Source organism: Eubalaena glacialis, chromosome 1 (assembly GCF_028564815.1).
Source record: "Eubalaena glacialis isolate mEubGla1 chromosome 1, mEubGla1.1.hap2.+ XY, whole genome shotgun sequence".
NCBI lineage: Eukaryota > Metazoa > Chordata > Mammalia > Artiodactyla > Balaenidae > Eubalaena > Eubalaena glacialis.
In genome coordinates this window covers 219,328,196-219,345,146 of record NC_083716.1, presented here as the reverse complement: position 1 = coordinate 219,345,146, position 16,951 = coordinate 219,328,196, and the positions used below count along the sequence as shown (strand labels likewise).

The 16,951-nt window shown below is 39.8% G+C and overlaps 1 protein-coding gene across 1 annotated transcript in view; it reads right to left on the bottom strand.

Moving 5' to 3' along the window:
- The window catches only part of XRCC5 (X-ray repair cross complementing 5), a 103,598-nt gene that overhangs the window by 34,528 nt on the left and 52,119 nt on the right, over positions 1-16,951 (bottom strand). Inside the window, exons 14-16 of the mRNA XM_061204819.1 lie at positions 16,187-16,383; positions 8,839-8,932; positions 7,281-7,350 (exon numbers count right to left, since the gene is read on the bottom strand). Of these exons, the coding sequence (XP_061060802.1) occupies positions 7,281-7,350; positions 8,839-8,932; positions 16,187-16,383 (361 nt within the window). The remainder of the gene's footprint in view (positions 1-7,280; positions 7,351-8,838; positions 8,933-16,186; positions 16,384-16,951) is intronic.

Below are 16,951 nucleotides of genomic sequence, written 5' to 3'. Positions count from 1 at the left end.
AATATTATTCAGCTCAAAAAGAAGTCAATTATTGATACATGCTACAACATAGACAAACTTCAAAAACCTTATGCTAAGTAAAAGAAGTCAGATGTGAAACACTGCATATTGAGTGATTCCATTTATGTAAAATTTCCAGAAAAGACAAAGCTATACAGACAGAAAATGGCTGCTTGAGGTGGTGGTGGGGAAAAAAAGAACTGACTACACACTGCCACGGGGAACTTTCTGGAGTTGAAGGAAAAGTTCTTTAACTGGGTTGTGGTGATGATTGTATAACCTTTTCCATTTATAAAGGATCACTAAATTGCACTTAGAATGAGTACACTTTATAGTAGGAAAATTATACTTCAATGAACTATTTAAAAACTGGCAATAAATAAGTGCAATTTAACTGAGAGATTTGTGGAGATTTACCACAGACAGAAAGGAGACACTAGATGTTTCTTTTACAGAATAACTGCTGAAAAGCTCAGACAGTAAATCTTATCCTCAATGCCCCAAGGAAACACTACTAGATTCCAAGGGCAAGAGAATTATAGTTAGATAGTTCTCATATAAGAAATGGCTCCTGACTCCAGTGGCCTACCAATGAAATACAGTGACTATCTTGAGTGCTACAGCTGCATCTCATTACCACTAAAAGACATAAAGAGATAAAATACAGGATTTCAGCAGTTTAATCTGACAAAGGAAAAGAAAATGAGCCTGTATTAGTCAGCTCAGGCTGACATAACAAAATATCATGGGCTAGCTGCTTTCAACAACAGAAATTTATTTTGTCACAGTTTGGAAGCCAGTGCCAGCATGGTCAGGTTTGGGTGAGGGCTCTCTTCCTGGCTTGCAGACAGTCACCTTCACATCACAGAGAAAAAAAAGAGAGAGCGAGAAAGAGAAGAGGAAAGCGCAAACTCTGGTGTATCTTTTTATAAGGGCACTAATCCCATCATGAGGGCTCCACCCTCATGACCTCATCTAAACCTAATGACCTCCCAAAGGCCCCATCTCAAAATACCATCACATGAGGAGTCAGGGCTTTAATATATGAATTTTGGGAGGAACACAATTCAATCCACAGCAGGGCCTTTAATCATAACTATTAACTAAAGATTTTTCTGCAACTGTCCATAAGGAACTGCAAAAAAAAAAAAAAGTTAATTTATGTCCAAGGACATCTACACTGATAATATTCTCAAGCCCTGCTGAAACTGTGTTCTACATCTGAACCAAACTTCACTCCCTTTTCTGACCAAAGAAACTAGTATGCCATTTTAAAAATTTTACGTAGACATGGAAACAGACAGGACTAAGTGTACCAAATTATACTTGCCACTTCTTTCTGTGTAAGCATACTTTTTGCCCTGTGCTTATAATTTGAAAGGGGAGGGGACCAAAATACTTTTATCGCCTTTAAATGGGACTCCAAGCTGTTTCTAGGTTCCTCTTAACACATTTCAGCCCATTAGTTACTATTTTAACAAAAGCCTAACATCCTTTCCTAAACATCTTAATTGGTTAAGAGCTTCTGCTGTTTGCCACAAGCAGTCACTTTAAGTCATTGATGAAAGCAGTTTGCACATCAGCACAACCTGAAATCAGTTTCCTTTATCAACCAGCTGGGCTTAAGAAACAATCGTGAAGACAATTCTCCAATTCAAGGAGAACCAAGTGCAAAGCTCTGCATGACAGTGATCTACCATGCACCATGAATTTATAGGCAATAAAGAAAAAACCAAATTGCCGTAAGTACTTCAACAGCTCTTTGCTTCACAAATCACTCTCATTAGCACTTCCTGCAAGGGTGATCTCCAACAGCAAGTTGGATAACACACCTTTTCTCCAAAGCACCCATCATTAATTCCGTGTTTCCAGCAGCTGGCACGGGTCATCAAAGCAAGCCAGTGGGTCACTACGTTAAATGCAGGCTTGAATGAACTCTGTTCTTCTAGCTGTTCTGACACAGGGAAAGCATTCATATGAGTTCCACATTTTCAGCCAGAGGGAAAAATATTCTATTCTAACATAAAAAGGGAAAAAAATACTCAGCAGGTTTAAGGCAAGCAACTTTACCACCTGGCATGAGAAAACAAAACACTGGGATAATGAAAATGCTGTCGTGTATCCCATACAGACGTCCTCTAATGCTCTCAGGAAGAAATCTTGGTGCTCACTGAGAGCTTACCTATAGCAAACAGGATTTGTATGCTCTCTTTTTTTAACAGACAGCCAGGCTACATTTTACAAGAGCCATATTCTGTAATTAGAGATATTCTGATCTACAGATTGACAGGAATTTGAAAAGATACTAGAAGCTGAGTAAGAATGGACAGACGCCTTTTAGGTAGAATTGTGAAAACTGAAAACACTTACTTATAAAGTGGTTGTGTATATATGATGGTCTTTGATTTCTATGCCATGTCTTTTTTATTTTTTCTTTTCGTCTTCATTTCAATGATTTCATTTTAATGATTTGGTTAATGAGTTTTATTATATTAAAATGTAAACTTCAGAACAGTGCTGTGCAGTCTAATGAAATGTAGGCAACCAATGAAGATGTTTAAGCCACAAGAGGCCAAGAATTGGCTCTCTGGAATCTGATCCGCGTATTTGCAATAATCTGTGGAAAGTCATCTCAACTATTCTGGGCCTCAATCCATGCCACACAGAAGATGCACAAGACCCTAAGCGTCACTGATACACAAGTACCATGTCAAATAATAACATACCTTTTTAGTAGGTATCCTTTACAATTCCAAATAAACTGATTTTTGTTTTCAAATGAGACTACTTGTCATTGATAAGTGAGGTATAAAATAAGCCTGGATCATCAAGTTCTGGAGTTTAACAATTTAAAACTAGACAAGTCAAAAAGAAAGCCAGTGAAGAACAAGTAAGATATTTAATAAAAAATATAAAAGTATAGACTAAACCTCTAGAATATGTAATCATGTATTTTCTCTCTTGTGATTAGATGGATCACTGCTATTTTGGGAAAGGACTAAGAAAGTATGTCAAACTGTTAAAAAACAAAACAAAACTTTTATACAGCTAAAGATACTTAAAATTTTAGTTCTGTTTGTATTTTGTATCCTTCTTTCAAGACGTTCAAGGTATTTAACGGAGGTTATTTTTCTTAAATTTACCAGCTCTGTGCAAAATAATAAAGGCCATATTTTTATCTTCTTATGTTTATCTGGAAAGAGCTATGATAGGTTACATAATCCATACCCAAGATTAATACACCATTAAAAAAAGAAAATACATAACACACACACACACACAGAGGAAATTTCTCCTAGATCCCAACTCTTGAGAATCCACAAGTTAGGCTTGATTCATGGCAGAAAATCATATAATGTGTGTAAGTAAACTGCTGTACAAAGGGGATAGTGCTCTACCCACAAACACAGAGTTGAAAAAAATTATCTATTTGACTTTGCTGAATAATATAATTTTATTACTAATTGTGGTAATAACATTCTGCCTAGTTTGGGGAGATCTTGCAGAAGCGAATTTTAAGAAATGTCCTTTAAAATTGAAAGGATGTTGTTTGATGTATGAGAATAAGATAGGTTAGAGAACAAAGGCAGCAGACTTGAGGATGAGATATGATCCAAACAAAGTCAGAGAGAGGAAAGAGATGTGAGAAAAATGAAATATCTCAGTAGCCACGGAATAAAGTGATCATCATCTATCAAATGGATGTGTGCACATTACACTCACTGCACATTAATCTAATGTTAAATAACAGACCCCAAATAGGAGTCCATACCACTTCTACTTAGGATGCCTTTTCTTGACAGGTTGGTTTTTCAACCAATCAGGCTCCTGTGAATTCAGTTTGGTGGAACGGAGCTCTGCCACCCTGTCACTGCTGAGGAGTCTCTGAGAACTCTGTGGACTCAGGTTCTCCCAATAATCCACAACTACACACAACAGACATCACAGATGATGGTGCTGATGTGCTTATGAATACTATGTGAGGGAAACAACCCCACTTTCACAATTGAGCGATGATTATTATATATACAGCTGTGGTCCAGAATTTTCTATTTTAAAACTGTAGTAACAGAAGAGTGGGTGGGTAGTGAGGGAGAAGGAAAGGGACCAGAAAAAGAAGAGCACCTGAGAATCAAAGACATCTTACAGAAGCATCAACAGCCAGAAAGAACACGTTCCTGGGGTTCAGTGTTATCTACTCTATGCCAATAATCGTAGGACAAGAAACATCCTTCACACCAAAAACTAGGTAAGAAAATGTGTAGCTGCCTACTGCTGATGTCAAGGGGACAGGGTCACAGTACTCTCAGTATGACTCTGCTACTAGTACGGGTGAAAAGGAATTACACCCATACTTTAGTTTGTAACAATAGGTGAAAGGGCCAAGTTCTAACTAAGGGTAAAACTATCTATTATTAATCATGCTTTTGGCAACTGAATTTAAAAAACAGATACACTGGAGAGAAGAGAAGGGCTTCTGCCTCTAGAAGACCAATACCAGGGAGGCAGCTTTAAGTTTGGAGGGGTACTTTGGGCTTGCAAGGTGAGTCCTGGCTCACAAAGAGCTTAGCAAAGAGATATCCAAGCAGAAGAACAAAGGTAGAAAAGTAATGAAGAAACAAAATTTCTGGAGCTTGAAGCAAAAAAGGGAAGCCAAGTTAGGACCATGAAACAGAACTAGTTGCTAACAAGTGGGCAGTCCCGTTTTCTTGCAGCTCTGCAGAAAGTCTGCTTTTGTGAGGTCACTGGAGATCTCTGACTGATAAGTCCCAGATGGAGGTACAGAGGGACATCCACCATCACAGCACTACAACGTGCCAGGACTCAGTCACATTCAACAGAAAAGAACCATCTACTCATCAAAAATCCTATCTATGGGCACAAGGTTTGAGATGCTTGACCTTATAATGTTTAAACAAAGAAGCGTGTAGGAAAGGAAGGCATTAGGAATCAGGAGAAATAGTACTGCTAGGTAGAAAAATCCAGTATTTGAAGGAGACGTGGATTTGAATCCCTGTGTGATTTGGAGGGGAAGTTCATTTCTTCCAGTTCTACAGTTTTTCCACCTGTAAAATGGGAATAATAATAATAATACCTATTATAAACTATATGCCATCGAGGGGCCACTTGCCCTTGTTATTTTCACAAGACTGCTTTAAATCCCCAATTAGCCTAGGAGAAACACTGTTTTCCTAAGATGTAAGCAAATTCTCAGGAATTTACTCTCTCATGACCTCTTTAGACTCTGGCCTCTGGTGCTCTCAGGAGCTTTCTCTGCTCTGCATGAAGGACTTTCAGACCCAAAACTTTCTCCTCACCAGTTTCCCCAGATGCAGCACTCAAGCCAAGCATTCCAGAGTTTTACTGACACCAAGTATCTGCAGTCATGAGTTGGGAACATACTGCAGAACGCTGTGCCCTTACATAAATTCATTCACTTCCTCTCCCTCTTACCTGTTCTCCTCATCCCCTTCTCTCCTGAACTAGCTCCAGTTCTTCCACTTCTACGGTGCTAGCAGCTTCCCCCTCCTCTGAACCCCAGCACTGGCCAACAACCAAGCCTGGGGACACAGACTCAGTCTCTACCCCAAAGACTTATCAAAGTATTTTCCCAATAAACATAATTTTCTTTTTCAGAAAATTCTGACACCAGCTGTTAAAGCTCTTATATTTTTTCCACTTGCTCACGTGACTCTGCAGGATTGCTATGTGGAATAACTGAGACACAGAGTAAGTGCCAGCACAATCACCTGAACTAACTAGTAGGCTGCCTTTACAATGGTGATGATGCTAGATTTAGTCCCTGAAGAGATCACACCTACATCAACCAGGAAGACCAATTACTTCCAAAGGGACGACCTTTGACTCTGGCTGATGTAATCCATAACATATCATCAAAAGATAAGAAGGCCTCAATCTTTCTTCAAAAACACAACAACCATGATAGATGACCGAGTTTGTTGACTTGTCACAGTGGTGTTTCTGCCCCCTTCCAAACACACAGTCACAATATGCAGCCTAAGAGACAACACAGGTACAATGCTGTGAAAGCCTCCTTTGATTAACCCAGTATTTGAAGGAGAGAAATTCTGAAGTACTGTTTCCCCCAATCCTTCTGGAAGCTGTCACTTTAATTTTAGATTTCCTCCTTCTATTTAGATGTAGTTTTGTTTTATGTTAAAACTCAAGGTTTTTTTCTATACGTCAGTCTTTAACAGGGCAAAAAGCTCTTCCCCATTCTCAGAACACAAAACGTACACACCCCACCTAAAAGAATGCAGATTACCATGAGGATGGAGCTGCTCTTCCTCAGGAAATTCTCATGGGCTTGGCCTCTGTGTTCCCACCAACAAGATTTGGCCTGGTAGATTATATGCTCTCAGCTGGTTATAACTGCCTTTGGGCAACAGCACAGGAAGTCTAGGCATCTTGCTAGGATTCTCACACTCTAAGTAGTAAGGCCCCTAGACCTACGCTAGGTACTATAGATGATTGAAAAGCTGTAGTGTTTCTAGGCATTTAGGACTCATTTCCCCAAAATGCCAAGAAGTTGGAAGAGAAGGTTCTGTGCACACATGAACATAAACACTCAGAGAAGGCAGCTCCCAGTCCTGACCCTGGGTAGCAATAATGAATGCAATACTGTTATGTACACAAACCTGCAGGATTACAATTGCCAGCTGCTATTCATTAAAGGTGAATGAACAGGAACCTGAATGCAATCAAGTGAATGAATGTCAGTCTGAGACCCACTATCCATCCCTCAAAGCTGTTTTAATATCAGCTCAAGCCTAAATGGAATTCTAGGTTATATCTGAAAAGAAAAATGTGAGGACAGGGTCAATTTCAGAAGGATCAAATCTAAGGGCAGCAGTAAGGTCTTTCCGAGATTACTGTCAAGGGGCTGAAACTCTTAGGAGAGAACAAAAATTACACGTCTCAGAAAATAGGAAGATATGACACAAAAACGTTTTATTCCCAAAGAATTTCACTGAAGTGGAACTAAAAGCTCCAAGATTCTGGCCCCCAGTTTTCTTAACAGGGAGACCTACACATTAGCTCGTCTCTGTTTAGCAGACGTGTGCTGAGTTTACCCTCCTGGGCTCATAATGTTACCTCGGTGAGCTTACTAACAAGGGACAGTCACAAAGATCCACCAGGAAAGAAAACTGCTGTATAAAGCATTATGACCAAAGGTGACACTTATTAGTCTAGACTTCAATCAGTTAACCTAATTAACCATTTTTCCTTAACTGCAAAGCCTACGGCACATCTCTTACCTTCCTCAAAGCTGGTCTTCTTCTGCCTCACTAGAACACGGAAGTTTTCAGCAGGATTCACACTTCCAACCTAGAACACACCCACAGACAATGAAACTGCAGGTCACTTCTCTTTTTGGCAGCACCCAGGCAAGACAAGACAGCTTAATGTAGTAAGTGTGTTCTCATAAAATAGAGGCAAAGACAAAGTGAAGGCCCTTGTCTGTTCATTTTCATTTCCGTGGATCTGTTAAAAGCTAGTGGATTCCTGTGGTCAAACGGCTGTCGTCTGTCCGTATTTTCACTCACCTCTCCTCACGCAAACTGACTTCTTTCCAGAGGGGTCAGAAGTATGACCCAAGGCACCCAAGGCACCCAAGGCACCCGGCAGCCCAGTTTGAAGGCTTTATGTGGCAGACTGCCTGTCCATCCTGACACGCAACCAATTAGGAAGGGGAGGATTCTGCAGTGCAGGGTCAGTTCAGAATATCTTTGTTCCACTAAGATGACACGAGAAATAACAGCCTGATGCTTAATTCATTGAACTGTCCTTCCTGGGGGCTGCTGCTGACCCTCTGGCATTGAAGTTTTGGTAGACTGTTCAAACATGCCCAAACTAAACATGTCCCCCAGAGTAAAAGCAAATCAGTGCTAGGTGGGAAAGTTTCCAAGATGAAAATCTCTGCCACACTATACGGCACTTTCTGATCATACCTATGTCTTTTACCTTCCGATCCCAACCTTAATAGGGCTTAAGTTCAGCTCGAGGGGGAGAAGACAGTGGGATTCTACAATGGCTGGTAAATGTTGGTACAAAATGTACTAAAGTTTCCAGTCCGCTCTGGTATAGCAGTCAGAAAAGCTCCCAGAATAAATAAGGTCATGATATTTTTTCCTTTACTACAAGACATTGAAATAAAATCCAAATCATTTTTCAGACATTCAGTTTTTCTGAGAGCATTACTTTTTCAGGTGGGGAAAAGGTATGCCCTAGAGCTAGCTATCCTTCCTAGTATATTTGGCTAGTAGTAAGGGACAATTTTTAAGATCCACTGATTCAAAATAATGCCACTTAAAACAAAGCAATACGTTCAAGTTCCAAAAACCATCCCATTAAATAAAGAAGATCTCAAGTGTCAAAGGATACCTGGTTTGGGGAAATCCTAAACTAGTGAAACCTGTTATGAAGTTGTATATTAGAAAAAAGAGAGTTATACTCTTAAAGCTTACATACTTGGAGATTAAGACTCGTATCATTAACCCCCCACTTATCCTACCATTGTGACTAAACAGAAAGCTGCAAAATGAAGTTACCAAAAAAACTCTACGAAAGTGATGTTTCATGCTCTATATACTATATAGTGCTCTATGTACTATATATCAATATAAATAATTCTATAGGTAATTCACTGACAATAATTAAAGGAAGAAAGGAAAAAGTGTGGGATGGACATGTATGGCTTATATGTTGAAAGGACCAAGGAAAGTGCTATGTTAAAGGACTAACAAATACTGATGCAATCTCCCCAAGCCCCAACCTTCCTGAAAGAGGGGAGCACACCAGACAAGTTCTGCTTACACGGGTGACACTGCCTTCAGCCAGGCTGGAGATACTAAAGTGGGCTTCCTCTCCCTCGGTCTTCAGTTTTTTAGAGGTGGGTCCCTCTTCATGGCTAGAAAAGAAATAAATGTTTTTTTTTTTTTTCTCTCCCCTTAAAACAGAACAAACAATACAAAACCCAGAATTGCTAATGTGAAAAGTATAAATTTATTTTTCAAGACTCAAAAATAAGCAGCTGCACTTAGTCCTCCTTTACAAACGGCTGCCTCCCTTTCCCATCCTCTGGACTCCTGACAGCCTGACTGGAGCAGCCTTGGCTTTGTTTCCAACAGTACGGAAATCAGAATTAGCAGTTGCATCACAAAGCCCTTTCAAAAGATGAAACTGCAAGCATAGGTAATGCAAACTTAGCATTTCAGTAAGAAACCCATTTACCCTTCAGTTATTATTTGCTAGTTTCTGCCTGAGAATTGATAGCTATTAGCTTTCCATGTACATAGAAGACCTTTGTGTCTAATAATCTCTCTTCTTCATCGTGTATGTGAGAGCTTTATAAGCTTCTACTTACAGCTGTCAAAACTTACTAGACAATCCTCAATTAAACATGCAAGAGCTTGCTCTTACAGAGTCTTAAACTATAAAAAACCACTTTCAAAAGAAAACTTTTAATCTGTTCCTTTATAAACCTAATTCTGTCTTGGGCAATATGCTAACAGAGTCCAAAAGCATCTGTGTGATAAGGGAAAGATGACTCCGAGGAAGTATATCAAACATCTTGCTTCAAGTAACACGCTGGCTTTAACAGCCTGCCTAAAGTCAAAAGGAGGTCAAGACAATTGCAAAGGAGAAAAAAAATCCAAAGACTCTGCCCATAATCTCCCTTAACCTGCTGAACACAAGAGATTATGAAGATTTTTCTCCCAGACAAATAATCAATCTGGGGCAAAAGCAGCTGTCAAGAAATGGCTGAATGAGAAGGGAAATTAGTAACTAAGAGTACTATTAGTAACTACTTCTAAATGTGATGTTTTTATTCAAAAGCCCAACTTTCAGACAGTGAGGCTTGAAGAGGTTATCCTAAAAATAAAGCAAAGTAAGACCTAAGTTAGCTTATTCAATGATATTTCAATAATGAATCTCCTCTTACAGCTAGATGAAAGAACTAAAGTAATCATTACGGCCTTACAAACAAGAAGTAAGTTTTATTACTTGACATCTTTCCCATTCACCACTTGCTTTCTTCCTTTTGAGAAGTAAAGAAGAGATAAGGGGTGAGTCATTCAGAGCCCTTTCCTTCAAGGAGAATAAGAAATAAACACACAAAGCCTTGGTGGCAAAAATGGAGGGAAAATGCACAAACCTGAGGCAGCAAGAAATTCTATCAGAATTTCAGTTCTTTAAAAAAAAAAAGTCACAGCCACTCATTTAACCTTTGCCAGTTCTTCCCAAGAGAAAGACAACATGGTACTGCTGAAGACTTGGAGAAAAAAGACCCAGATTCTAGTCTCAGTTTTGCCACTGGCTAGCCCTGGAATCTTACACCTTCTTGAAGGTATTGACTGTGTATTAATTTCTGTATGTCTAGAGTTTAGAGTCTAGTAAGTTACTGTCCTCTCTGATCTTCAGTTTGTTCCTCAGGAAAACATTACAACAAAAAGTACCATATCAACTATTCACCTATTCTCTTCCAAAAATACAAATTAACTTATATAGTGGTATTAAGAAGCATTAAATATACAAAGCACTATGCTAAGTTCCATGAGAATACAAGGTTGAATCACATGAAGAATTTCTTAAACCCTCCCAAATAAGATTCTAGGGAAGGAAGAATAAGGAGACATATATACTAATTCGCCAAACTGGGCAGGTAAAGGCAAGTCCAGAAAATAGCAGAAAGTAGTGAAAATTTAATATGTTTAATAATCTCAAGATTGAATCATTTAACAGGATTTAATTAGGAATTTTACATATATTAAACTCATAATGTCTATCTGAAGTGGGAAAGCGCAATGACTCTCATCCCCAAATTATCTATGAGGGAGCTGAGCTCTGGAAGGTACACATTATCCATGCAAGGTCACAACAGACACAGAAATGTTAACAGCTGCTGCATTTGGATGTTGGGACCCTGGATAATTTGTTGTTCTTTCTCCTTTTCTCCTTTTCTTTCATATATGAGTATAAATCTTGTAATTCATTTATTTAGCCACACATTTACCTAATACTTACTATGTGTGGACCCCTAAATTAGGCTCTAGATTCTAAATATATAAAAGTTAATACATAATCATCACCTTCAAGAAGTTCAGCCAAATAAAAAAGATAACTATATAAACAGACAATTAACAAAATATTGTGGTAAGCAGCATATCCCTTTGAGAGGATAGCAAGTAGCTGTGTTGGGCTGGGGCATGAAGTGCAAGCTGGGAAGTAGTGAGAGATGAGGATGGAAAATATCTAAATTGTAGACACAAACTGTGAGGAAAAAAAGTGGTTCTCCAGGTAGCTGGACAGACACTTCTCTTCCTTCTGCTTATCTGGGTTTTCTCATTTGTGTAACAGAATTTGGTCTTAAGCTGAAGGTAATGGAAAGCCATGAAAGCAAAGGTTTTTAATCAGGCATCCAAGGATGACATCAAGGGATTTGTGAACCACCTAAAACTATATGCAAAATTTATTATGTTAGGGCATTTTCCTGGGGAGAGGGTTCACAGTTTTTATCAGATTATCCAAAGGGTCCATCACACACAAACACACACAGATTAAGAATCACTGCATTAAAGAATTTTAAGCAAGGGAGTGATGTGATCAGATTTGTGTTTAAAAAAATCACTCAGATAGCAGAATGCAGAATGGATGGGAAGGGGCTAAGACTGGAATTAGGGGAATCAGTCAAGGGGTTATCTCAGTAAAGCAGGCTAAAATGAAACCTACATAAAAGCAATGGCAGTGGGCAATGCTAGTAAGAACTAACCTTTTAAAAACAATGCTTACCATTAGTCACTAAGCCAAGCATATGAGTTAGCTACTGTTACTGTCCCTTTACAATTAAGCAAACCAAGGCTCAAAAGGGCCTGACCTTGTCTAAAGCACACAGTAAGGGGTCCACAGCTAACTCTGGACTTTTAACCACTCTCCTAAACAGCCTCCTAAAAGGCAGGTATTTGTTATCACAACTTGGCACAGAGCAACTTGCCAATTTTAACCACTATCAAAAAGAAATACTTGGGTTTTGATCCAAATCAATGCTATTAGCCACTGTACTAACCTGAAGCAAAAGGAGTGAACTTGAGGTAAATCTAATACAACTTGGTAAGCCAATCAGATGTGGGGAGCGAAGAAAAGGGATGACTCCCTGGAAATTAGGTGTCATTCACTGAAATAGAGAATAATAGCATGAAGAGGGGGTTGAAAGGGGTGTGGAAAGAGAAAGAAGGTGATGAAGTCACTTCTGGACATACTGACCTTGAGTTATCTGTAGACACTTAAGATCCAGTGGATAAGATGGAAGTATATTAGGATAGACAGATTTTTAGTTATTTTTGGAGACCCATATGTGAAATATTGATAATAAAGGTCTTAGGATGTGCGGTCTGGCATAATCGTTGAGAGGGTAAGCTCTGGGGTCAAACTGCCCGCGTTTAAATCCTTACTCCATCGCTTAACCAGCTGTGATCCTGAGCAAGTTTCTTATCTCCTCTAAGCCTCAGTGTCCTCAGCTTTAAGATGAAGTGAATAAAAGAACCTACTTCATAAGATGGCCAAAAGGATGCAAACAGATAATACATACCTGTGTCCAATAAATGTCAGCTCTTTCAGAGGAGGAGTCCTACAAAACATCAACATTTAAGGTTGGTGGGGAAAGAAAAGCAGCCCCCAGAGCAGTCTGAGAGGGAGCCTGTCCAAGGTTTAGAGAGAAAAATCTGGAGAATCTGAAGTTAAGGAAGACATATGAGTTTCAAGAGGGAAAGGATAACTGACAGTGTCATGTGCCACAAAGAGGTCAAGAAAGAAAAGGACTGCCACGCTTAAGTAAATCCAGCAGTTAGTGTCTTTTAGAAGACCAGTTTCAGGGCAGTGGTGGGGGCAGAAGCCCAAGCCAGTGAGTGCTAGGAAAAGAAGCAGTATAGGCTCTTCTGCTAATAAGCCTGGCTATGGAAGGAAAGATGATGATAACAGGTAGTAATTAGAGAGAGGAAACTGAGGGGATTACTTCATTTTCTTTTAGAGGAAAGAAATAAAATGTTAATGTGTGGAGGGAAAGCAGTTGGTACAGAGGGAGAAGCTGAAGATACAGAAGGAAGGAAGAAATTATCAGTGGACTGAGGTACCAGATGGGACAGAAATAGCATCCCAGGACATAGGTGAAAGGATTAACTTGGGACAGGATGAGGTACCCTCTTCCAGTGAGACAGGAAAAAAGGAAGTAAAGGCAGATGCAATACAGATATGTTTTTAGGTAAGATGGGCCAGAAAACTGAGACATTCCCACCTACTGGCCTCTATTTTCTCTGTGAAATCACCATGATGATCGTCGCCACTGCTGTAGTTGTTGAAAATGTGCTAGGGACAGGACTAGGATTTTGTAAATCATCTCTTCACAAACACTGTATTCTTACTATGTGTTAGGCACTGTGCCATTCTAGGGTTACAACAGTGAACAGCATATATTACTCAACTAACCTGCATGACAACTCTATGAGACAGATATTCCTATTATCCCTATTTACCCATGAGGAAACTGAGGCTTAGGGAGGATAAGCAACTTGCACCTAAGGTCACACTGCAGAGCAAGGGGACCAACTCACACTGTCTTGACCCTGGAGTCTGAAGTCTTAGCCAGTAAAACCAGGTGAGGTTGGCCTCTGACAGTAAGTAGGGACTGGGGTCTTAGGGGACTTGAAAAAAGTAGAAAACTTTACACTATTTGCATATAGAGATAAAAAGAAATCAAGATCACATATTAGTTCCATAGGCAGGATCAGACCTCAGATGTCCCTATTCTCATGTAAGTTCTGTCCAAGAGATGATGCTTTCATTTCAAGGGTGTTCAGCAACATTAAGGGAAGCAATGCTTTTCTATGATAAGGGTAATATTCAGTACATTTTTGGAATGCAATGTCAGATGGTGCTTTTACCCTCTTGAACTGAAGAAATCACTTCCACGCTAGGGATTGAACAGGTTCAGCATGAATAGTAGATCTTCTCAAATGTTCAATGTTTTCATTGATAATGACAGTATTACTGCTCTGGGTTTTGACTACTGCCTTCCCTCCAAATAGTTTAAAGTCCTTTAATGTCTGTGATTTTACTGTTATGATGTCTCTTACGATGAACCTGTTTTCAGATGAAGGAACTCTCATAAAGGTAAAATTATTTAACCAGAATTAGATCAAGAGTGAAACGGCTGGAATGAAAACTAGAGACTCCCGGCTCAGAGGTCTTTCCTTGGCCTCTGACACTTCCTGAACAGACATCTGCCCCTCCCCCCCAATCTCAGCCCCTCATCCGTATACTGGAAGTATGTTCCCTGGATACAGGGATGCTGAATACACACAAAAACATAGCTGGTTGTTAGCAATTTTTCTTTCCCTTAGGGAGACCACCTGTAAAGCTGATTGGAGCCTTATCACAAAAATTGAGTGGCTGTAAGAACCCTGCAGAAGGACTAAGTCATTCCTGAATATAGGAGGTGCTCAATAAATATTTGTTAAATGTGTCATTTCTGCAGTTCTTAAAAACTAAGATTTCTGAGAAGGAAGAGTAGAGAATTGGGGTGTGCGTAGGTGTGTGTGCTCAAGATTATTCTCTGGCCCCCGGCAGCTAATTTGGCTGACGGGGGCAGAGAACAAGAAGCCCGGCAGGCTCAAGCTTCCTGAAAGAGTGAGAGACGGGAAAGGGCTGAAGGTGTAATCACAGCAGGGATCAAAATCACAGAACAGCCTTCTGGGTCTAGCTGGTATGTTTTTTTTAACCAGCTAATTTACAGTTTAATCAACAGGAGGAGGGGAAAATGGCCCACTTCTTTCCCACAATACCAGAAGGTAATCAAGATCATGAACTGGAGCTTTAATACACAGACAGAGAACAGCCATATGACTGCAGAGAGACTAAAGCAAGGCTGTCATGGGAAGAAAAGGACTCAGAATTTTACTGAACTGTTCCAAGATACGAATCCAGAGGGATCTAGGTAGATGAGGATAGCAGAGGGGAAGTAGATTTTTAGTGACAGTCTTCCTATGTAGAAGAAGGCATGACAGACTAAAAAGAAACATAAAAGCCTCCAGGATGTATTAGAAATGCACATGAGAGAATCTTTCAATCCCATGATTGTTTTCTTCCCCCCCAATTCTGACAAAGTTTGGGGTATTAACCTCTAAAAAGCCACCGAAAATGCAAACCTGTCTTTTCAACTTGGAAGATAATTCACTAAATTAACAATTTACAGAACCCTGTAAATTGAAGGTTTCTGGAAATTACTCAATACTGGTCCAATGGGGTATTTACAAATGCAAGCTTTACTTTGTCAATACAGACACAGCCGTGGGAAGGAAATCAAAGAAAAAGGAAAAAAATTGTGATCTAAAACTGGATCTTGGAATGCAACCTAAAGAAATGAGTAGATCATTTTGATTTTGGGGGAAAAGTCACCAATAATAAAACCAAAACCTGGTAAAATCAATGTCATACACCCAAATAATTCTGGATAAGAACAGCTTCTTAAGGTTTGTTTTTGTTCTGCTTTGAATGGAAATTGATATAATTCTAAACAGACTCTGATGTGGGGAAAAAACACTTAACAGCTACCTGAGAGCTTGATCTAAGGATATGAAAACCATTTTACAATCCTTAAACTACACCTCACTAATGGTATAACCAAGCACATCAACACAGTAACAGCACAACTACAGAGGGCCAGGTTTTTCATTCTCCTTCCCATTTTCCCTCCAAAAATCTCACTGATATTCTCCTGACACCTTACCTCCAAAACGAAAAACCTTACGACTTTCACCCCTCTCCTCTCATCCTCAGCACTTTACTTTAAAAATGTTAAAATTCAGTCTTAGATATTCAAAGATTGTTTGTCTTCCTATATATATAATTCATCAAGAATCTGATGCTGATCAAAAAGTCAACAACCCCAAAGGTAGCTCTAATTTCTAGGTGCACAAGGATAAAATATATCTACAGTGGACAGATGTGAGAAACCAGGATTTCCAATGCAAGGCTCAAATAGCAAAAGGTTTCTTCCTCCCACCTTTGTGATTCCACAAACCCAGGTTGCAACCCTTAATGCCACAGCCCCTCTAAGACCACAACCAATCTTTGTGTTCCAATGTCACACACAGCTCCATCGAGTACTCACTTATCTTGGAAAATGTCCTGAGCAGTCACTTGGTCCTTTTTCTTGAGGACTTCAGTCAGAGGGAAAAGGGTCTTTATTTTAGAGACAGGAACCTGACATTTAGCTGTCACCTCAGTGGGGGGATCCAGCATATCCAAAACGTGTTGCTGAATTGGGGGCAGAGGCTCCTGGGGATGTAAAGCTCTGTGCAGCAGACACTGTGGAAAAGGCATAAGGATTTTAAAACGCAGATGCAGACATCACAGCTTCATTACACTCTTCTGATCAGGGACCCTCATTCTTTAATTTGGGAGGGTTATGGGATTCCTGCCATATGTAAAAGACAGCAAAGAGGGTTGACCCAGAACCGCCTTGGTTAGCAGGACGTTGGTAACGTCTAAAAGCAACTGTAAAACAGATCTAAGCCTAGCAGCACCGTCAGCTGAAGCCCTCCTGGAAAGGAGCCTCATCTCATAAAAAGAGGCCACTGCTCTGACTACTTGGAGGATATACGAGGTTCCCTGAGATGCAATTCCAAAAGCCTCTGACAATCTGCGATTATAACTTTTTGGTTATAATCCTTTAACCTCCCTTCAGCATGCTGTTTTCTCCCTTGCACAACCTTAGAAGACAATATAAGGTGGATGAATCAGGTGCTAAAGGGGAGGTGTCCATGCTCAGTGAGTCCCAGGATGAACACTGTGGAAGAGATGAGACTACTGGTCTGTCCCAAACCTCCCCCGAGTGCCGAGCTTGGGCTGTTCTCCACCCATCTACTCACTTCCG